A 23,220-nucleotide genomic window follows, 5' to 3' on the forward strand; every position below is an offset into this window, starting at 1 on the left:
GCACGGCCCTGATCTTGGGGTTATCATGAGCCAAGACACAAGACAAAGTGCTGAAGTGCTACCAAACACACTGCCATAGTTTGCAAAATAATACTCCCTTTTTCCATTTTCAGAGGAAATGAAATGCAAAGATGGAGTTGGGGCAGGGAAGTGCAAATATTCTGTGCCAAGTGCTGTAAAACCGTTACTAATCTCAGGTCAAGCACTGCTAATTCAGACGTGTAGATTATAAATCCTCTTTCAAACTGAACAGCAAGATTATTCTTGGAACAATCGGCTGGAAGAAGCTCGGCTCTTATCTGATTCCAAGTACTGCTGCATAAAAAGCTGCAGCCTCGTGGGTATTTAATGACAAAAGGATGCTTTTCGGTCAGGTCCAGCAAACAGCTGGTGGATGTTTGTTCTGGCCAACCAAAATGGCAGCCGTAGGAGAGCTGAAGAACAAAAGCAAGACAAAGTCCTCCAAGCGCCTCATTCCCCGTCGTCTCAGCAACACCATATTCCAGTGGGGTAAATTGCCTCCTCTTTTTCCTAACGCACGGCAGGAAGCATCTATACTGAAAAGGCTGTTTCAATAGGAGCCCAGCTGCAAAACATTAGCCCAAGATGGTACCCGTCAGTTGATCACGAACAAGAGAAAGCCGCCTCAGGCCCTTGCTGGCAAAAGCTATCTTCATTCCGCTGTCTGGAACAGCACAAATCAAGTCGAACGATCGAGGGCCAGTTTGCCCATGCCGTTTTGCCGCGTGTGTTGGAAGAGGAGGATCCTCAGGTTTCAGAGGGGGACAAACCAAAGAGCTAGAAAGATAGAGAGGTCAGGGCACTCTGTTTACTATTGTTTACTGCTCTGACTGTCCTTTGATATGTAGATTGCTATTCTCAGGCTCTCCTCCTCCTGACTTCCTCCCTCTCACTTCTTCTCTTCCTGGCTTTGTTCCAGGCAACAACTCTCTCCTTCTCTTCCCTCCATCTTGGCAGCATGGATACAGGCCTTGCCCTGCCATCCATGCCCATCTTTAGATTAGATAGGTAGTTAGGATCTCTCTCTCTCCTCCTTTCCTATCACAGTATGGAGTTCCTGCAATAAAGAACTCTTATTTCTTTTTTAAATGTAAACCAAGTGTATGCTTTTATTATTTTCTTTCCTGCACACACACTAGCCTGTAGAACAAGCTCACAACTACCTATAATCACACTTCCTATGCCACACAATAGACTCTGCTAACGGCCCAAACATGGAATCCTTTAATTTGGTTTCTGGGGCCTACGTAACGATTTATTTATTAGTGTGGACACAGTATCCATGTGGGAAATTGCTGGGAACTTAAGGCTCAAGTCTTGGCAGAGCCTGGCTGGACAAGGAGGATACAGCAACAGAAAGCAATCCAGTGAACCAAAGCAAGGGACAGTTTGACTTGGGAACAGCTAGTCTTCCTAGATCATGTGGCTTCTGAACGACGCCATGGCAGGTCCTGGAGAGCATAAGAGGAATCAGCTTGTTGGGGGGGGGGGGGGATCGACTGATTTTCCTGGACTGGAAGATTCCGTGCAGTGGTTCTGCCCCCTGGCTTCAATGCCCTGCAGAAGTTCTTCCCCCCAACCAGCTGTCCTGGTGTTGCAACGAATAAAGTCTCTGTGTCTGAGATCCATGGAGTTCGATAGAAAACACACGCACACGTTATACGAAGGACAGGCGGGCATCTGCTGTGTTACAAAGACATGTTGTTGCGAGGAGCAGCTTCCGAAAATGGGCTACCTGGGGCAAACACAAGTTTGCACAAGATGATATTATTTTACATGGCGATTGTGTGTAGGAAAAATGTCACAGGCGAAGCAACTGGCATGAACAGCCCCAAAGATGCTGATGCCCGAGGAAGAACAACCAGATGGTGCCCCTTGTTCGTAACAGGCAAGAAATCCATCAACTCTAACACTCATGGGCTCTTTGCACCTGGCCTGCACGCGACTGTTTCAGAAAACCAGACAGGGAGGTGTCTGGAGTGGGGGATTTTACATCTGCCTGGGAAACAGAGCAAGGGAAACAAAACTACAAGTCTTGCAAAGAATCAAAGGCAGGGTTTCTGTGTGTCATGTTCAAAAGTGCCTGGCAAACTACGCCCCACCCCCAAGCAGCACTGTCACTTCTATTTAAGTCACATATTCTGTGAAAAGTTGGAGAATTTTAATGGCTGGTATGTTCATGAACTCCCGAACCGTCTTTCGTATTCTGATCAAGGGCTGTCGCTTTCCGTATTAATGATGAACATATGCGCGGTTCTTGTGGCTCCCCGTTTTGCACTGAAAAGGTGGCAGCTTGTCAAGTTATTCCCCAGAAGGAACAAGAGGAATGAGGAGGCAGCGGGAGGTACAGGGAAAGCAGGAGAGGGAAGGGAAGCTGCTGTTGAAGCGCACCCGAGCGGGCCCTGACAAAACAACAAACCTCGGGTGACCTCCTGCGCATAGGGCTGAATAGGGGCTGTTTTCACATTTCGTTAACATCACACAATGTTGCGCAACATTGCACAATACTCATGGAATGCTAGCATCTTTACGGCGCGATTTCTGAAGTCACCCCATCGTGATTCTGTTTTCATGGCACGATAGTGTCAGAAATGGCTCCATAAAGACGCTAGTGTTCTGTGAGGGTTGCACAATGTTGTGCAATATTGCGCAACATTAACGCCATATGAAAACGGCCAGGGTCACACTCTGAGATTCGAGTGGGCTTGTCTGAAATCAGGTAGCAGAGAAGTAAACCTTTCCCGTCCTGGGATTCAGCTCTCTCCATTTCTCATGTGGTTTGATTCACAGTGCATGCCCAGGAACCAAGATGAGGCCAACAGCTTCCTGAAGGCAGAGGTTAAAGCAGACAGCTCTCCCCACCCTTCCTTGGACTTCCAAAGAGCCATTTCTTGCTTTCAGCTCCCTTTGGAAGTACCTTCTTGCCTTTGTTCCCCCCTGCCACTGTTGGCTGCAACCGGCTGGCAAAATGGCAAAGCACCTCCAAACATTTGGACGGGTTGCACTGGTGCGGAGTCAAGAGGATTTCTTCCCAGGATGGGACTCTACACCCAAGTCACAGAGCAGCTTCACAGCTTGGGCGAGCCGGGCACTGGCCTTAGGTTTCAGGGTCACTCGGGCTAAGCCAGCCTCTCTGGGCAGGAAGCTGGAAGAGCAGGGTCAGAGGTAGTGCCCAGGGTAAGGCCGATCGCCACCTTGGTGTCCGGTAGCAATTTCCCCCAAAGCCAGTTTGGCTGGGGATCCTGATGGTGTTTTGCCGTCTTTTGGGCATGGAGTAGTGGGGGGGGGGGGCGGCACTGGAGGTGGGGGGGGGGTAGTTGTGAATTTCCTGCATTGTCCAGTTGGTTGGACTAGATGACCCTGGAGACCTCTTCCAAGCCTATAATCTAGTGTTGGTCACACAGGGGGCTAAGTCCACAGCAGCAACTGGCCCAGAGAATCTGGCATGACGGAGCTAGATCCTTCCTCTAGGACAAGCGACTGGGATGGAGGCGCCGAGTCACAGACAGAGCACTGCTGGAACCGGCATCCCTCAGTCACAACACCACTGCTGAGCTGGCCCAGGCTGCCGTTCCTTAAGTGGCCACCCATTTCCTCTTCTTTCCTCCTTTCCTGAACGCAAGGCCCGATGCAGGCCAGGGCACTGGGTACTGGGCAGAAGATGCATAAGCTACAGTATGTCCTCGCCTGCCTGCCCAACTCACTCATCCTGAATACGATAAATGCATTTTATTTATTTGTATTGTTATAGTCCACCTTTCTGAGACTCAAAGTGTAGTGAGAGCAAGATAAAACACGGCAACAGATAATACGTATTATTGGTGCAGTCCAGAGTCCTCTTCCCTTTACTGAAGCACCTTCCTCAATCTATTATTATTTTAATTTCATTTATAGTCTTCTCTCCCTGCAAGCAGACTCAGAGCAGATTAACACCATATAAATACGTAAAACAGATATAAAGCACTGGAGCAATCATATAAATACAGCACAAAAAACATATAATGCCAGCCCATGTTGCACCCTACATCTCAGCATCCTCAGGATCCGTGGAGCAGAGTGGCGGAGATTTAATTAATATTTATTATTTATTTATTTATTTTATTTTTATTTATGCCCCGCCCTCCCCACAGATGGGCTCAGGGCGGCTAACAACGTTCAAAAAATACATTAAAAGTCACAAAAACGTAAAATCAATAATAATTTTTTAAAAGTTATTAAAATAGTCCAGGAGCAGGCTACTTAAACAAATATTGGGAGTCCATATACGAGCACAGCAGATGGCCGAGGGCAGCCCCAGAAGAAGTGGGGGTCTTAGATGGAAGAAAGAGGACACCCGCTGGCACTCAGCCAAAGGCCTGGCGGAACATCTCCGTTTTACAGGCCCTGCGGAACTGTAACAGGTCCTGCAGGGTCCAGATCTCCAGCGGGAGAGTGTTCCACCAGGCCGGGGCCAAGGCAGAAAAAGCCCTGGCCCTGGTTGAGGCCAGACGGATGTCCCTCGGGACAGGGACCACCAGGAGTGCCCAATGCCCTGCAGGGGACGTAATGGAAGGTTCAGGGTCAGGCACATATCCCGCCCCCCTTTCCTGGGATGGGCTGGTTGGATGATTCACCTTTCTCAACCCCCATGAGGCTCGTGGAACATCTCCGTCTTACAAGCCCAGTGAAATGTTAACAGGTCTTGTTGAGACGGGCCCTCAAGAAGTATGGGCCAGTGATGATTTCGCCCATTTGCCAGGCAGCAACCGAAGAAGCCCCTGTTCAGATCAGTGACGTCGTGGCAGGGCATAGGAGGGGAGGTGGTCCTGCAGATATGAGGGACCAAGGCCACGAAGGGCTTTGTATGCAACGGCCAAGCACCTTGCATTGAACCCCACAGCTAATGAGCAGCCAAGGAGCGACTGCAGAATGGGTCACGTAATACGCACGCTCTCCCTAGTTCCTGACAACAACCAATCTGTGTCATTCTGCACTAACAAGAGTTTCCAAGCCGATTTTGAGGGGAGGCCAATACAGACTACATTAAATAGTCTAGTCTTGCAGTTACAATGGTGCCGATCCAGGAGGCCAGAGCAACCGAGTCAAGGTCAACTGAGGTCCACTGAAAGATCTCTTCTTTCTCAACTTCCCTCTGATCAAGGTACAGTTTCAATTTGTTCACTCTTAACCATTTAACCGCTGCAGTCTTGAGTGGCGGGAAGAAGGGAAACGAACACATGCAAACACAGCCTCAGCCCCAGGTCTTTTATCGAGGGTTCATTGCCCCTTTTACCAGGCTTAGCATTCCATGTCAGCTATATGCATCAGCGGAAGGCTCCCTGCATGGGAGGAAAGCACGGCTGTTCATGGAACGGATCCGCACCGTCCAACTCATGGCTTTGATTCTCCTACCCATGTTGCAGGCATTGCCTTTTGTTGCAAAACATTAGTATCCCAAAGCAGTACAGAATGCTTTGCCAATCAGTATTTTTTCCACCCTTGAAAGGCTTTGCAAAGAAGATTTTATTAGCAGCACCTAAAGCTATTTCCAGCCAACTGTTCTGCTGTATTAAACTGTATCTGCCTTGATTACAAGGCATTAAAAAAAATCTTTTCGGAAAAAGAGCTGCAACTTTTATTTAAACCAATGTAACCTGAAAAATGCAAACAAGCAGCCGGGGGAAAAAAACCCCAATGAGATCAAAAGCCCATGCATTTACGGTGCCTTTGCCGTTAAAAGTTTCTAATGTGGCCTTCCCCACCCACTCCATCCCCTCGGTCAAGCAAGGTGACACCCACGATCCCATGACAAGTATGACCCTTGATGACCCCTCACCTTAACGCTCCCACCAATGAGATCAGGCGGCTCCTCGTCCGTTTCTAAGGCAACGTTGATGGAGGCAAAGGGGCGACTGGCCATCTGCTGCATCTCTCGAAGCAGTTGCTGGTGAATAAAGTCAGAGATGTTAATACGACGGGTGGCCCAACGTAATCAGAGGGTCAGAGTTATTCATCAGATGTCACAAAATGCCACCTGGGCCAAAGAGGCCCCAAAGGAAAATCATGCAATCTGGGGGCCCAAGAGAGCTCAGACAGATACAAAGCGTAGACGTTTGGGACCTCCTTGCCCCACCACAATAATATATTATTGAATTCCATTTTAAGGCAAATTCACCCATCCTTCTCACAGGGGACAGTGGGTTACAAAATTTAAAAACATTAAAAAGTCAAACAATTAGACCCAATACATGAAAACCCACTTCAGAGAACGAGAGCTCAAACAATATACTTTTTCTAATCGTCAAAACTATTCATTTGGAAAAAAGTTCTTCTAAATCGTAGGTTTTTCATTCCATTGGTCAGAAGTCTCTAGAGAGAGAGGAGTTTAAGGAGCTGTGCAGAGCGCACGGTCGCCAGGTCCCTCTACCCTCCCGGAGGGAGGTGAGCAGACCCGGCACTTATCTCGTGCTGGCAACGTATTATCCTTCATGTGAGTGCGCTCCCGACACATGTGCAATGATGTCACTTCTGGGGGTGCCCTCCTCACGGAGGATGCACGAGCATTCCTGCACTCTGCGCAGGGCCGATTCGGGGTCAGAAACGTCCCAAAATGAAGCGCAGGAGCGTTCGCACAGCTGGCACGAGGACGTTGGCCCCAGAAGTGACGTTAGTGCGCTCCCTTGCGAGTGCATGCGTTGCCTGTATTCTTGGGCAGCCTCCGGGGAGCTGGTGGGTCGGTGGGCAAGGAAGTAAACCCCTGGGAGTTTGCCCTCCACGTACAGGCACCTGGGCACCCTAGTAGATAGCAAGCCACACCTTTTGGTAAAAGTATACTTTCTTAAGAAGGCCTTAAACCTACTGCTCTTTGCTGTCTTTACAGTGAGGAATTTTGACTTGCAATTCTTTCTTTCTTTCTTTCTTTCTTTCTTTCTTTCTTTCTTTCTTTCTTTCTTTCTTTCTTTCGAGACTCGTTTATCATTACAATTACTTGGGAAAGCCCTGCTCCTCGTTCCTGCTCCAAGGAATGTGACTTTTACAGGAAAGAGGAGCAGAGTTTGCCCAGGTAACCTAAATACGGCCAGTGATGATGACACGACAACTGGAAAAGTCTAGATTCGCGTCTTCACTCAGGTGGCCCTGGGCCAGTCCCCGCCTTTCTGTCTAACCTACTTTATAAATTTTTGAGTGGGTAAATGGGAAGAGCCCTGAGCACCTTTGAGCCAAGATAGTATAAAACTGTAATATGTAAAAGAAACAGATCACCTCGTGGATGGACGGATGCAAAGAGAAGTGGTCCGTCCAGCAGACTGGACCCCAAGCCATCCAGAACTAAAACGGCCAAGACAAATAATTATAAATGATGTCCAGAAGTGGGCAAACAATGCAGATCCCTCTAATTACGGTCAAATAACTAAAGCGGCAGGACCTTAGAAAAGAGCAAGAGTCCAGCAGCACCTATAAGAATAAAAACAGTGTTTCGCTTACTGTAACTGTTGTTCATCTAGCTCTTCCGTGCAGGCACACATGTGGGACTGCACAGGAAGACTGTAGGTGAACAAAATTCGTGGTGGGGTATGAGCTTTCGTGAGCCACAGCTCACTTCTTCAGATGGGGGGCACTATATGTCTGAGATTAACAGCTGCCGTAAATAACTGAAGTGTCAGCTGGCCTTGGTAATAGTTGGAGAGAGAAGTCACAAGGGCAAAGGCATACAGGAATTACAACAAATTGATCAGGAGGCAGCCCCCCCACCCCACCCCGCCACCCCCCAACGCCTAGCTGCTTGCACAGAAGGGAGATTTGAACTGGGGACTTGTTAGTAGCTCAGGGTCTTGACCCCGGATATTACAGATGGCCTCAAAAGTATGGGACGGTCATGCCGTCCACGGGTGCTATTTTGCTACTGAAGTCCCCCCCCCCCCCCAATCCTAGGACAAGCTGCTATTCACAAAGTGGCATGGGAACCTGAGCTACTGGTGAGACCTCCTGCTTTCGGCCGCTGGAAAGATGCACAGCAGATTGCATATCAGGACAACGCAAAACAGATTGCTGGGTTGTTACTGCGGTAATTGTGCCCCCCGGCTACCATAAAGCGCTTTGTCTAATGGCTGTTAAAAAAAAAAGAAAAAGATAAGGGAGCAAGCTGTCCTGATGAATATGCCTTGAGTAAGAAAGAAGAAGAACCTATTAACTCTCTAAGAATTGAGGAGTTAGAAAAAGGTTGGGGCCACACAAGTAACACACCAGCGGGGAGAGGTTATTGGGGTGCGGTTACCACGTCCCCATGAACGGCACCCCTTGGGATCCTTGCTCAGGAAGGCTTCGAAGCATGAGGGAATGAAAGTCTGCCTGAGGTGGTTTGTGAATCTTGATGGACCCACGGGAAGGATGTGCAGTAATGAGCTGAGCCCCACAGCGGCGTGCAGACCCCCTGCAGGACTGCCTGGCTGTGAGGTAGAGAGACAGGATGTGCGTGAAGCTCTCCATCAGCCATGCGGGAGTTTAAAATCAGGCGTCCCAGCGAAATCTGAAGCCAAATCTGAAGAAGTGAGCTGTGACTCTTGAAAGCTCCTACCCTACCACATAGATCCAGAGGAGTTAGCTATGTTAGTCTGTAGTATCAAAATAGCAGAGTCCGGTAGCACCTTTAAGACTAATAAACTTTATTGTAGCATAAACTTTTGAGAACCACAGCTCTCTTTGTCAGATGGATCATCAGCTTTTGAGAGCCACTGCTCTCTGTCAGATGCATTGTCAGCTTTCAAGTGCCACAGCTCTCTTCGTCAGATGCATCATCAGCTTTCGAGAACCACAGCTCTCTGTCAGATGCATCGTCAGCTTTCGAGAACCACAGCTCTCTTTGTCAGATGCATCGTCAGCTTTCGAGAATCACTCTCTTCATCAGAGCTGACAAAGAGAGCTGTGGTTCTCGAAAGCTGACGATGCATCTGATGAAGAGAGCTGTGGCTCTTGAAAGCTTATGCTATAATAAAGTTGGTTAATCTTAAAGGTGCTACTGGCTCTCTACTATTTTACCCTACCACAAATTTTTTTAGTCGTATAGGTGCTACTGGACTCTTGCTCTTTTCTACAGCGAAATCTAGTAAGCTAAATCCTCGTTTCTATATTATGACAGCTGTGTTAGCTCAAAGCCCAATTTTCACATTCATTGTGGACGTGGAAGAGACTCCTGACATTACTCTAAGAGATTAGCCTCAATACACAAGGGTTCATTCGTACACTATAACTTTTGAGACCCAGTGGGTGTAGTGGTTAGTGTACTGGACTAGGATCCGGGAGTCCCAAGTTCAAATCCCCACTCTGCTGTGGAAGCTGGCTGGGTGACCTTGGGACAGTTATACACACTCCACCTAACCTACCTCACAGGGCTGTTATGAGGATAAGTGGAGGAAAAGAGAAAGATTGGGGTCCCCATTGGGGAGAACGGAAAAGAACAAATGAAGTAATTTTTTTAAAAAAATGGATCAAGCTGTCTTCAGCATGTTTCAGGGGACCAAAGGATCCCTGCTTGATTTCGTGTGGTGGAGAGTGCCCTCAAGTCATAGCTGACTTATGGTGACCCCTGGTGGGGTTTTCCTGACAAGAGACTATCAGAGGGGGTTTGCCATTATCTGCCTCTGCAGCCCTCGTTTTCATTGGAGGTCTCCCATTAAATTACTAACCAAGGCCGACCCTGTTTAGCTTCTGAGATCTGACGAGATCAGGCTCACCTGGGTTATCCAGATCAAGGCAAAATGAAATCCTGCCCTCAAGTCAAAGCTGACTTATAGTGATCCCTGGTGGGGTTTTCACAGAGAGAGATTAACAGAGGTGGTTTGCCATTGCCTGCCTCTGCAACGTTGATCTTCGCTGGAGGCCTCCCATCCAATTACTAACCAAGGCTGACCCTGTTTAGCTTCTGAGATCTGATGAGATCAGGCTCACCTGGGCTACCCAGGACAGAGCACCTGATTTCGTAGGAGAGGTGAAATGCAGGCTCTCTCAAGATTTGGGTCCAGTAGCACCTTCAAGACCAACCAGATTTCCAGAGTATGAGCTGTCAAGAGTCAGAGCTCTCTTCCATAGATATGAGGAGTGGAAAAAGGAAAAAGTCCTTATAATCCAGGCCGGCTGGAGGGTATTGTAAATTAGACTGTCTGGAAGTGAGCTATAATATTTATTTATTTAATTATTACTTTTGACTTTTATTCTGCCCTCTGCAAAAGCAAGACCAGGGCGAATTACATCAGGTAAAAAACATTTATAATAAAAACTTGCATCTTAAAAGAGTTTAAAATCAACAAGCAGCATAACAGTACAGTATGTGTATACACACACACACACACACACACACACACAAGTGTCCTGACTGACTCATCAATGCCCAGCCCAAACCCCTGGACTTAGAAACATGAAATTTGGGCAGGACGTTCCTTTTGTGATGTAAACACCCGCTAAGAAGGAATTTTAAAAAATTCGCCCCCTAAGGGGGTAAAAAGGGGTCAAGTGTGGTTTCCCAAAGGGATCCAGCTTCCCTGTGTGGCTGGCAAGCTGCTGCCTGCTTGCATCCCTTCCCACTGCCAGTTCGGCCACTCTTCCTGATTGGGCCAGCGTTTCAAGGTCATTTGCATATGAAGGCTGATTGGGGCTCACGATATTCCACACCTCATCCCCTCCCCCAGAGACAGTTGGAACACAGAGGTCATTTGCATATGCAGCCTGATTGGTCCTCACCCCCTACATTCTGAAGAGTATGTAGTTGATACTGAGAGTAATTGAATGTGTCCTGAGGTAAAATGCACCTCCCAGTCTTTCCCTAAAAGTTAAGTAGGGTTGTCCATAAGTATTATAACTGGATTTAAAGTAGTTAAATATCATAGCGAAGCACGGGTATCAAGCTAGTTTACAATATACAAGATAGCAGCAATCAGCTAATTGGAGGCAATCCATCTGCTGCTTTAAAAGTGGATGGTGGACGCCTCTAATAGGGAGGAATTCGATCTTCCCTTCTCCTCCTATATTCAGTTGTCGTTAGCTTGTTACAACTACATATCGATAGATTATGGGTGCAAAATGCAGAAAATTGGCATCTATAATGCAAGAAAAATCCTATGTCCCGATTCAACCCTGGGAGATCTATTGTTCCGAATTTGCAAATAAACTCTGACTCTCAAAAGCCCATACCCTGGAAATCTAGTTGGTCTTTAAGGTGCTACCGGATCCAAATCTTGCTCTTCTACAACAGACCAACACAGCTACCCACCGCTCTCTCAAAGTACTCATAATCTAGGCCACAGAGCAGCATTTGCAAGCAACCAGGATAAAAGGTGTGCCGTAAAATAGGTGGGGTCGTTCAAGCACCTCTGCTGCAGCACTGGACCTGATCCATATCTGAACGAAAGAACACCAGGAGCCTCTGCATAAGAGACTTGGAACTTCCAAAGAGCGGGATATAAAATGAAGTTTGGAACCCAAACGCGATCTCTCCCCAGAGAGCTTTTAACACCTGAATCTCACTCTCTGGGGAGAGATGGTGTCAAGAATTAATTCTGGGCTAATAAATTATGGTATTTTCAGGCCAGTGGCTCGAATTTTTAAAACTGCAGTTACAAAATGATGCTTGTTGACTGAACAAATGAGGGAGACGATTCATAGCCTGTTGAACATAAAAACTAAAAGGAAAAGGCCAGACAACAATTAGAATGATTTGCTGAACACAGAGCAACACAGCCAGTTAACGCCTCTCAAGTTATAGACATATCCCGTGACTGAGCAATTTTCATGTTTCAATGAATCCGTTATCAATCCCGCACTCTTTGGAAAGTATTTGACAATGACACAGCTTCTGCAAATTTCAGCCTTGGGACTTATTTAACTTCCCAGGAGGAAAGTCAATTCTTCAAGGAAGCAAAAAAAAAAGGGTAGCATTGCGGATGCCTGTAAATCTGGGTTAAAAACCGAACAGAGGATACATCGTCTTTGCAGAAGACGTTTGACAGGGATGCAATATTATACAATCAAGGATAAATCAATTTTAACTTTTATCTTTACAAGAGTATGCTTAGATCATGATGGGTAGCCATGTTACTCTGTTGGTAGCAGTAGAAAAGAGCAAGAGTCCAGTTGTACCTATAAGGCTAACAACATTTGTGGTAGGGTATGAGCTTTTGTGAGTCACTGCTCACTTCTTCAGATACAGCTAGAATGTGAGTCTAAAAACCCGTATCAAAAACCAGTGGGGGAATATTTTAACCTTCCAGGACATTCAGTTGCTGACCTGAAAGTAGAAGTTATCCTGCAGAGGAATTTCAAAGGGAGATTAGAAAGAGAGACTGCTGAATTGCAACTGATAACAAAGCTCAAGACAATGCATCCACCTGGACTAAATCAAGACCTAGGCTTCCTATCTTGTTACCAATGCTGATTTCTCCACACCCACCACCCCTGTACATACCCCACCCTATCCAATCACGCCTGCTATTGTCATTCACCGGCTATTGTCATTCAGCATCTGAAATCACTCTTCTCCCCCAGATATAAGGACAGATGGACTCACATTCTAGCTGTATCTGAAGAACCTCCCCTCTATTGCCATGCCCTGCACACACCTTTCTTTAAAATGTAAAGACAGAAATGCCTTTGATTAGGTTATGACAGTAACTGGCAACAGAGCCCCAAGGCAGACCAGATAGGGAACCCATCACTAAGAGGATAAGGAGAGACCACAGACTTTACTACGATTACTGTAAACAGCTAGGGACCATAGATTTTACTATTACTGGTATAAGCAGGGCTCATTTTGAGGGGGAATACACAGGAACGCAGTTCCGGTAGTTCTCCAAAGAGGTCACATGTCAGGTGGCCCCGCCCACCTGATTTTCAGCCATTTTGGGCACATTTCAGCCTGGATTGGGGCCGAAACAGCCAGGATAGGTGATGTCAGGGGGTGTGGCACATGCAAACCAGTTATGCTAATGACACACTTCCGGTGATGTCAAGGGGTGTGGCATGTGCTAATGAGTTGTGCTAATGTGTTCCTGCAGCTCTTTTTCAACGAAACGGCCCCTGGGTATAAGTATGATCCTACTGGGTAGTTCCTATGTTGTTTACTGTATATGTACTATAAATACTGTCATGGTATTTGCCTATTTGTTTTAACATTATTAAATCTTTAAACCTTTCTTTTAATTCTTCCTTTTTCTTTAAAGCTTGCAAATTGCATGCATATACACATACATGTATATTGAAATGTGATACCGATTGTACTGACTCACACTATGTAATCAGCCTTGAGCCTCAGTGAGAAAGGCAGACTATAAATGATGTCGAATTAAAAAATAAAATATAAATGTCTATGTGATTATGTCAGGAAACAGGAGTATGTAAAAAAAAATACCAAGACTGAAGTGATAAGCTATTAAAATAATGGGGGTGGGGGACACAGGTAAAGTTCTTTATAGCTGGTGGAAAGGGAATAATGAAACATGGGCTTGGAAGGTAAGAGATATGAGAAAGAAATACCTATCGACTCAAATATAGCCCCCTCACATCAAACCAAATTAAAAGGTTTGGTGTAACGCTTGAATCAATAAGACCTGGTTTATGGCTCGCCAGCAAAGCAGAATCATAAACCAAAGGTTTGTGGCAGGCTTGAAAACCATGACTTGTGCTAGTTATGGTTGGGTATGATGTCTGAACTGGCAAAGCCATCTCGGAAACTGAAAATTCACTAAATAGTAAAGAGCCAAGTAGCACCTTTAAGACTAACCAACTTTATTGTCACATAAGCTTTCGAGAACCACAGTTCTCTTCGTCAGATACATCGGATAAAGAGAGCTGGTTCCTGAAAGCTTATGCTACAATGAAGTTGGTTAGTCTTAAAGGTGCTACTGGATTCTATTTTGCAACTATAGACTAACACGGCTAACTCCTCTATGAACATTCTATCTATGAACATTCACTGTGGTTTTATGATTGTATGGTTTTTATTATGATTTTAATTGTATTTATATTCGGATGTAACCCGCCCTGAGCCCGTTTGCAGGGAGGGCAGGCTAGACATTTTATTATTGTTTTTGTTGTTGTTGTTATTGTTGTTATTGATGGTCAGGGCTTTTTTCTGGGAAAAGAGGTGGTGGAACTCAGTGGTGGAACTCAGGACCGCACAATGACATCACTTGGGGTCAGCTGGAACAAGGGGGGAGTTTTTTAAAGTTTAAATTGCCCTCGGTGAAAATGGTCACATGGCCAGTGGCCCTGCCCCCTGATCTCCAGACAGAGGGGAGTTTAGATTGCCCTCCACGCCACTCCAGCGGCGCAGAGGACAATCTAAACTCCCCCCTGTCTGAAGATCGGGGGGCGTGGCCACTGGCCATGTGACCATTTTCAAGAGGTGCCGAAACTCCGTTCCACTGCGTTCCCGCTGAAAAAAAGCCCTGATAATGGTGATGATGATAAAAAGCACAGTTATGCCCTCAGTACTTCATATCTGGAGATCGCTGCACTATGGAAATGGAAATGCTGAGTTGACAGACAAGGAAAAGCAAGCACATGGTGCTAACACATGGTTTATCAACGTATTTTGAAAGTTCAAACCATGGTTTGGGTTCTAAACTACAGCGACTGAAAATCGCGATTTGGTGCAATATCTACACTGAACCATTTGCCCGTGCTTCAAGTTGAAGAAAAATGAATGTAAAAAAAAAATCTGATCAGCAGAACTTGGGGCAACAAATTTACTAACGGTGTATAATGCAGATTCAAGAGGGATTGCCAATGAGTCTGTTCCAGCAAACAAAGAAGCGACGTGGCACCTTACAGACCAACAAATTTATTGTTGTGGCCTGGAACCCGCTTCATCGGATGCGCAGGGCACATAACTCAGCAGGCAGATACATATCCACACACGCTGGTGTTGGCAAGAATAAAACTTTACCTTGATTCAGACCTTGTTGAATGGAATAAAGCTTAACGGATAAATTCTAATTCAGCAACTTCACACAAGAATCTCTTTAATTTCCAGGGTCAGTGGCAGAACGCAGACAATAATGTTTACAGCTGCAGGAAGAGCAATTCGATATATGCAAACATCTTCCATATCCGATGGGCATGACCCTGAATACAGAGTCTTGGGGAGAGCGGTTAGGAAAGTGATATGTATCATGAATGAGGGAACATATACTTTCAGAGCAAGGAATTGTGCCTTGTACGAGAAGGCCTTCCAATACAGGGATATTGGCCTGAACTCATTCAGACGCAGTAGTCTTTCAGCGAATAAATGCTTCTAAAACTTTGTTCTAGATAATTTTATCCAGGCCAAGCAGATGTCAAAATTATGAAGACTCGAAAAGACACTTTTCAAAGTGTCTTTTCTGTACACAGAAAAATAATGGATTCCCATACATTTTTCTTTCTTTACTTTATTTATAGCTAGCCTTTCTCACTGAGACTCAAGGCAGATTTGAGTCATTAAGCATTATCCAGTACAAATTCAGCATTTTTAATAAATCCCATGATTCCAATATTTATTTATAACAGGAATTATTATGGTACGTCTCCAAACCTGCTCAAGACAGATACAAGGCTTAATGGAAGAATTAAACACATATTTAAATCTCTCTTCTACTGAAATCAACACAATACAGATGGGCTTTATGTCAACTGGATTGTAACCATAATTTCATTCTTAGGGTGTGGATCCATTATACTAACAATGGCGGTCTCCTCTGGTGAAAGGCTCCGGAAAAAGTACTGCCATTAATGCAACAGGCCCACAAGATCCTGCCTTTAGGTTCAATGAGTTAAAAATTCCTCTAAAAACCACTGTACAGGCTATTCAACTAAAGAACAAACTAGGGACCAATCAGGCACGGTCAAGAACAAGGTTGCTTTCTCTCTCAAGTGAAAAATGAAATCATGCCCTCAAGTCAAGTTGACTTACGGCGACCCCTGGTGGGGTTTTTGTGGCAAGAGTCCAACAGAGTTGGTTTGCCATTACCTGCCTCTGCAACCCTGTTCTTCCTTGGAGGGTCTCCCATCCAATTACTAACCAAGGTCGGCCCTGCTTAGCTTCTGAGATCTGATGAGATCAGGTTCTCCAAAGTCACGCTCTCTCAAGCAGCCTGCGGGAAACTACCAATGCACCCACCTGCTACCTCATGCTTTCAACAGTGGCGAGGCCTTGAATTTGGAATTTTTCTATTGTGCCATTCGCCAAGCCACAATTAGGGGTGTGTGCCTCAGGTTTCCGATTTGGGTTTTTAACAATAATATTTACAGCTGCAGGAATTAACAATAATGTTTAACAGTGTTTACAGCTGCAGGGTTTTTAACCTGAATCAGGCCCAATTTGGAAATGCCGAAGCAAGCTTTCTGAAGTGATTCGGGTCGCTTCAAAAAGCTTTGGGACCCCAGGGGTTAAGTTTAAAGGGCCCTTTTGCAAGCGTTAGGGCCCTTTAAACTTCAGCTGGTAGGCTGAAGGAATTCCCCCGTCTCCCAGCTGGAGTTTAAGACAATAATGTTTGTCTTGCAAGCGGCAGGAAAGGGCCCTTTAAACTCCCATTCTCTACCCATACCCCCCCAATCCCCACTTACTTAGCACCATGGTGGAGGAGGTGGCCCTCCCTCCTCCCTGCAGGCATCCGGCGGCGGCGGCGGCCCTCTCTGCTGGCCGTGGCTGTGCAGTGGTGGCGGGGAATGCCTTCAGCCTGAGATCAGGGCAACGTACTTGCCTCCCCCCAAACCATTTTATTTTCCTAACAACCCTGTGTGTCTAATAAAGAACAAATGGCCCATGGCCATCCACAAGCTCCATGGAAGAACAGGGCTTTGAACCCAAGTTTGCCAGTTCATAGCATGGCACTAAGGTGCACTGAGGGCACCTGTTTCCTAGTGATGTTGCTAGGGAGATGGGGCATCTATGGTTGGATCTGCCCATTAGAGAAAAGGATCGCACAGTCTATTACTTTTGCCTCCCACAGCTCACTTGCACTTTCTAGTGAGGAGGTTCAGGAAGAGGGGTCAGGTAGGCACAAAGATCACAAACACTAGTAACACTGCAGAAATCCGTGCAGGAGATTGAGACAGTGGTGAACAAAAAGAACTGCGTCAATGGCCAAAATTACTTCTATGTTGGTTCAAATACCAGCTAGTCACCCTATGCTTATTTATATGGCCAGTTATTCTGGAACGGCTGTCACTGAACTCATTTCTACCATTTTTCAAGAACTTCCAGCCATCCTTAACCAGGGAGCCAGCCTCAAGCAAGAAGCTATATCCCTCTTGCTCCCTTTCATACTTTTCATGGCCATACTGCATGCTCCTGTAGATGGGCTCTACATACCAGAACTGCAATGTTGCTGGTCTTTGCATTAGAGCTCAGCAAATACCAACCTCTGGAATTATTCAAGCCCCTTTGAAGTGGACTATCTTCTGTCTCAACTCATGTCCCAGTTGCCAACCCAGAGAGAAGCAAGAAGAAAAACGAGTGATTTGCTGGTAGATCCCTAAGAGGATCTGGCCCTTGATACCTTATCTAGGGGTAAGAACCTCAAAAACCCTGTATTAATTTCAGCTTGAGATTTAGGGAGGGTATGCTTTTTGTTATCCCAAAAATTTGGAAGTGTTTTTAATTGGTTTCGGATTCTATTTAGGGTACATTTTTCAGGATCATTATTTTTGGTGCCATTTCCCAATGAAACATGAAACATTATTGGCGTTCTGGGAGATAAATCTATAGTTACTCCTGGAATTTTAGGAGTGGGGTTTTTTGTTCATTTCAGCTATCACTTGGCTGACCTGAAACTGCTAATTTTGGGTTTAATTTCAGCTCAGGCATATCAAAATAACACCCTTGCCCTCATCCCTACAACCATGTATCTAATGACATATTTTGGCAAAACTAACTGATAGCCAGATCTTTGTGGGCTGAAGAAATGCCAGCCACGAGGTATCTTATTAACCTGGCTTCCCCTTCCACTTTTTCAACTCACTACCTTTCAAACCAACATTTTGAACATATCAATCAGACCGAGACATGAATTCAGAGGCCGTTATTCCAGATACCCAACTGTGTGAACAAGCCTGAGGCAACTACCTCGCATTAACACTCAAAATCAGAAAATAATTTTAGCTCTCTATTTCCCCCCCCACCCCAGTTCAGTAATCAGGCAACGTAAGCACTTCAAATATCACAGGGACAGAAGTGTGGTGTCCTTTCAAAAATAATTGGGCAATAGCATTTAGCTACCATTGCAAGCCGCCACGTAAGACGACGCATAAATAATTCTCCGGCAGTATTTTCATCATAGCTGAAAATTAAGTTTCCAATTCCCTGGGGTGGCGACTGCATTAATGTTAGCTAATTAGGTTTGTAACCAACTTTGCAAGTCACTTCAAAAAAAAAAGAGAGAGAGAAAGAAAGAGAGAGAAAGAAAGGAATTAAAAGCCCAAATGCTTCTCTCAACAGGAGCTTTCACACTTTAAATTATAACAAACATAGGAAGCGAAGCTATTGGGAAATCAGTGTCATGTGAAGTGACAAGACAAACATATCTTCATCAGCCACAGACGCAACACGATCTTTACTGGAACTGTTCCACAAACTAGCGCGGAAAGGCTTCGCTTTTCTTCATTAAGAAGCAGGAAAAGCCAGAGGTCGAAAGGGGCTTTCAAATTAAAAAGAGGCTTGCTAAAAATGAGAACCTGACAAGAATACAACAAGGTCAGCCATCAGCTGAAAGCCAGAGACACTGTCAGTTTAATTACAAAGAGATTACTGTAATTTTCCAAAAGGACAAATTTCCTCCCATCCGTTACTATCTTTTCTCCAGAAACAAACCATTCCTTTAACAAGGGCCAAGTTTCAAGCTCTCTCCACAGCCTACCTGGGCAGGGATAGCCACGGAGCCACCTGTGAACCAATTCCATTGTCATCTTACACCTTAGGGACCAAGGAGAGCGAGGGTTCGGAGGCCAAACTCAAAAGACGGGCAGCAGCTGCGATGCAAACTTCGTTCTGTCAAAACTCGAAATGGTGCCTGCATAAGCCACCAGATGTTTTGGCAGCTCCACTGTCGAAAATGCAGCCCTCGTCTCCCATTGTCCTTCCCCTTCTATGACATCCTCTAAAGAAGCTTAAACCATGACATGAGAGTAGAAAAGAGCAAGAGTCCGGTAGCACTTCTAAGGATAACAAAATTCGTGGTAGGGTAGGAGCTTTCATGAGCCACAGCTCACTTCTTCAGATATTCAGAATTTGTGGTATCTGAAGAACTGAGCTGTGGTTCACGAAAGCTCCCACCCTACCACAAATTTGGTTAGTCTTATAGGTGCTACTGGACTCTTGCTCTTTTCTACTGCTACAGGCAGACTAACATGCCATGACAATTGCATTGTGGGTTTTTCCACTTCGGATCCTTATCTGTTGCTGGCAAGGCCAGGGAAGTTCATAGTGAGAGAAAGCCGTACGTTTTATTAAACATTAAGGTATGTGCTGTACATGAACATAAGCACAGCCCCATTGGATGACCCCGTCTAGTCCAGCACCCTCATTCCATCAGCAATCAATCAGATGCCCCTAGAAGACCAACTAGCAGATCACCTAGGCAAAAACTTAGGTCTCTCTTGCCCTGGAGCAACCAGCATTCAAAGATATACTGCCTCTGAGCACAGAGGTTCCATTTAACCATCACGGCTAATGTTGATAGAGAAATCTAGGTTGGTGATGCCAATGGGACCAGCAATCTTCTGATAATGAACTATATACGTTGATTATGTCTTGTGTGCCATACTTCCTTTTGGCTGTTCTCAGTCTACTGCCTAATAAATTCATTTGGTGGCCGCAAGTTCTGGTATTTTGGGAAGGAGGAAAGTGTTATCTCTATCCACTTTCTGTGCATAATTTTATGAACCTCTTTTATCACAGAATCACAGAGTTGGAAGGGGCCATACAGACCTTCTAGTCCAACCCCCTGCCCAATGCAGGATGAGCCTAAAGCATCCCTGACAAATATTCATCCAGCCTCTTCTTGAAAACTGCCAGTGAAGGGGAGCTTATGTCTTTTTACAACCTGAGAGCTCCTATAGAATAGAGGTTAAGAGGCTGGGTTGTGAATCAGCACTTTGCTAGTTCGACTCCCACTACTGCTATGAACTCTGCTGGTGGCCTTGGGTCAGCCCCTCCTCTCAGCCCAGCTCCCCAGCTGTATTGTGGAGATAACAGCAACATTGATTTTGCTCACTGCTCTGAGTGGGACACTAATCTGTCTAGAAAAGCAGTATGTAAGGCCCTTTCCAACTCTTTGATTCTATATAAGCACAGATTATTACAGGAGCTGCTGTAGCATAGCAGTTATGTGGTTGGGTTGCAAATCAGTACTCTGCTGGTTCAAAAAAAATCCCACTACTGCCAGGAGTTCAGCAGGTGACCTTGGGGAAGCCACTCCACTTAGCCCCGGTTTCAAGCTGCTGTAGCATACTGGTGAAGTGGTTGGGTTGCAAATCAGTACTTTGATAGTTTGACTCTCATTCCTGTCATGAGCTCTGCAGGAGGCCTTGGAGAAGCCACTCCTCTCAGCCCAGCTCCCCCAGCTATATTGTGGAGATAATAACAACAATGACTTTGCTCACTGCTCTGAGTGGGGTACTAATCTGTCCAGAAGGGCAGTATGTAAGGCCCCTTCCAACTCCATGATTCTATATAAGCACAGATTATTATAGGACCTGCTGTAGCACAGCAGTTATGTGGTTGGGTTGCAAATCAGCACTCTGCTGGTTTGAAAAAATCCCACTACTGCCAGGAGTTCAGCAGGTGGCCTTGGGGAAGCCACTCCACTTAGCCCCAGTCTCGAGCTACTGGAGCATAGTGGCGAAGTGGTTAGGTTGCAAATTAGCACCCTGATAGTTAGACTCCCACTACCGCCATGAGCTCAGCAGGCCGCCTTGGGGAAGCCACTCAGCCCAGCTCCCCAGCTGTACTGTGGGGATAATAACAACAATGACTTCGTTCACCAGCACCAGCACTAATATGTCCAGAAGGGTGGTATATTAGCACATTGTTGTTGTTGTTGCCATTACCATCATCATCATCGTTATGGGTTTTCCCCCTAAATTAAAAAATCCCAGAAATTGGAAGACAGACCCTCACATATGAAGACCGTTTGAAATAGAGGATTATCCAGTTAAAAGCACAAATGCCTCCTCCCTTTAAGCTACTTCACAGCCCTAGATATCAGCCTTAGAATTTGATAGCAGCGGTCCCCAGTGGAATGTTAAAAGAGAAGGCATAGCAAAAGGGACGAAGGATACATAGCAAGGCTTGGTGGCAGACAGATGCACTCTTTATGATGCCATTGCGCTTTTATTCCAAGCATTATTCTCTACCACTGCCTATCACTTTCCAAAAAGTCAGGTAATAAAAGGAGTGATTTTATCTGTCTTTTGTATCGTTCTGAGCCTCCAACAAGCATTCTTTCTCGTTTCCATTTCCTCCGCTAGCAAACACAGAGCCTAAAAGCCATTTCGTTACGGTACTTGGAGGAAGGAAGGAAAAGGGTACAAAATTTACAGACCACTCACTCCCCGCCTTCACTAGATCTGTGTTGCTGTCTTGCTAGGTCCCCCAGATGTTACTTTCAACAATACACAGATATATCTCAACCCCTGCTAGACCACTTTGCAATGCCCTGTGTTCATTCAGATGAACATTGATGCTTTCCACCACCACATCTTCTGGAAGAGGAGTCAATCACCATTATTCTGGCTGCCATTTTGTAGGTAGGTTAAGCAGGGGGCTGGTTTCATCAGCAAAACTTAATGTTCCTAGCATTTGTTTGGGAATTAATGTTTGCAGTTCAAGAGCCTTCAAGTTGAAGTAAGTGCATGTGTGTCCCTGTATGTGAAATAAGTCTGGCTCCGGTCTTTGTTCAATAGCTGCTCTCTGATTATAACTTCATACCTTCTGTAGATAAAAGCCCCCGTTGTGCTTGGCAGACAGCAAATCTTCAAAGTCCAAGCGAAGCGAATCATGTTCTACTGGCCACAAGACGTATTTTAAGGACACAACAAGAAGAACCTACTGCCTCTAGCTGAACGGCCACTATGAAAATGAAGGTTTGGCCCAGATTAAATTCTGGTTTTACAAGCACAGCCCTGTTCTTTAAATCTGTATTTCTCGTGCTGTGCAAAATCACACACCCTTCTAACCTCACCGAATATTTCTGTTATGTAGCCTTGAGGCACCCCAAGCCCACGAACGCCCTATTGCTTGGCCCGCCTGCACAAGCAAGCTTTCTCTACTCTGTTCTCTTCTGTGGTGGCAGAGACTGCCCTCAAGTCATAGCTGGCTTATGGTGACCCCACCCCCCAGGGGGGTTTCATGGCAAGAGACAGGTGGTTTGCCATTGCTTGCCTCTGCAACCCTGGTCTTCCTTGCAGGTCTCCCATCCAATTATTAACCAAGGCGGACTCTGCTTAGCTTCTGAGATCTGACAATATTGGGCTTGCCCTGTCCAGTGTTAAAGCACTAGTGATGGAAAGTGTTGTCAAGTCACAGCAGACTTATGGTGCCCCCACTGGGGTTTTCATGGCAAGAGACTAACAGAGGTGATTTGCCATTGCCTGCCTTTGCAACCCTGGTCTTCATTGGAGGTCTCCTATCCTATTACTAACTAATGCCGATCTTGCTTAGCTTCTGAGATCTGACGAGATCAAGCTCACCTGGGCTATCCAGGTCAAGGCACTCTCTACTCTACTCTACTCTACTTGGACCCTGAGAGCCACCACACACCCTATTTTGAAGCACAAACACGCTTCTCTTGTGCCCTTTCTTCCTTGATGGCCTTCCCAAATAAGGGACCTTTTGGGTGAGAATGAGGGACCTAAAAAGGAACAGAGAATGAAGGCCCTCACAGCTTGCCTCAGTTCTATTTAATAATTTAGCGCCGTCAACTCACAGCTTCACGGCACCATTAAGTTCCATCTCATGGGCTTTCAAGGCAAGAGACAAGGGGTGGTTTGCCATTGCTTTCCTCTGCACAGCAGCCCCAGTATTCATAGAACTAAAGAGTTGGAAGGGGTCTTACAGACCATCTAGTCCAGCCCCCTGCCCGATGCAGGAACAGCCTAAAGCATCCCCAACAAGGATTCATCCAGCCACTCCTTGAAGACTGCCCATGAGGGGGAACCCACCACATCCCCAGGCAGCTGATTCCCTGCTGGATT

At 45.8% G+C, this 23,220-nt stretch overlaps 1 protein-coding gene across 1 annotated transcript in view; it reads right to left on the reverse strand.

Moving 5' to 3' along the window:
- ATRN (attractin) overlaps nt 1-23,220 on the reverse strand; it is a 220,333-nt gene that overhangs the window by 23,339 nt on the left and 173,774 nt on the right. Inside the window, exon 27 of the mRNA XM_054990039.1 lies at nt 5,837-5,944. Within this exon, the coding sequence (XP_054846014.1) occupies nt 5,837-5,944 (108 nt within the window). The remainder of the gene's footprint in view (nt 1-5,836; nt 5,945-23,220) is intronic.

Source organism: Eublepharis macularius, chromosome 10 (genome assembly GCF_028583425.1).
Source record: "Eublepharis macularius isolate TG4126 chromosome 10, MPM_Emac_v1.0, whole genome shotgun sequence".
Classification (NCBI taxonomy): domain Eukaryota; kingdom Metazoa; phylum Chordata; class Lepidosauria; order Squamata; family Eublepharidae; genus Eublepharis; species Eublepharis macularius.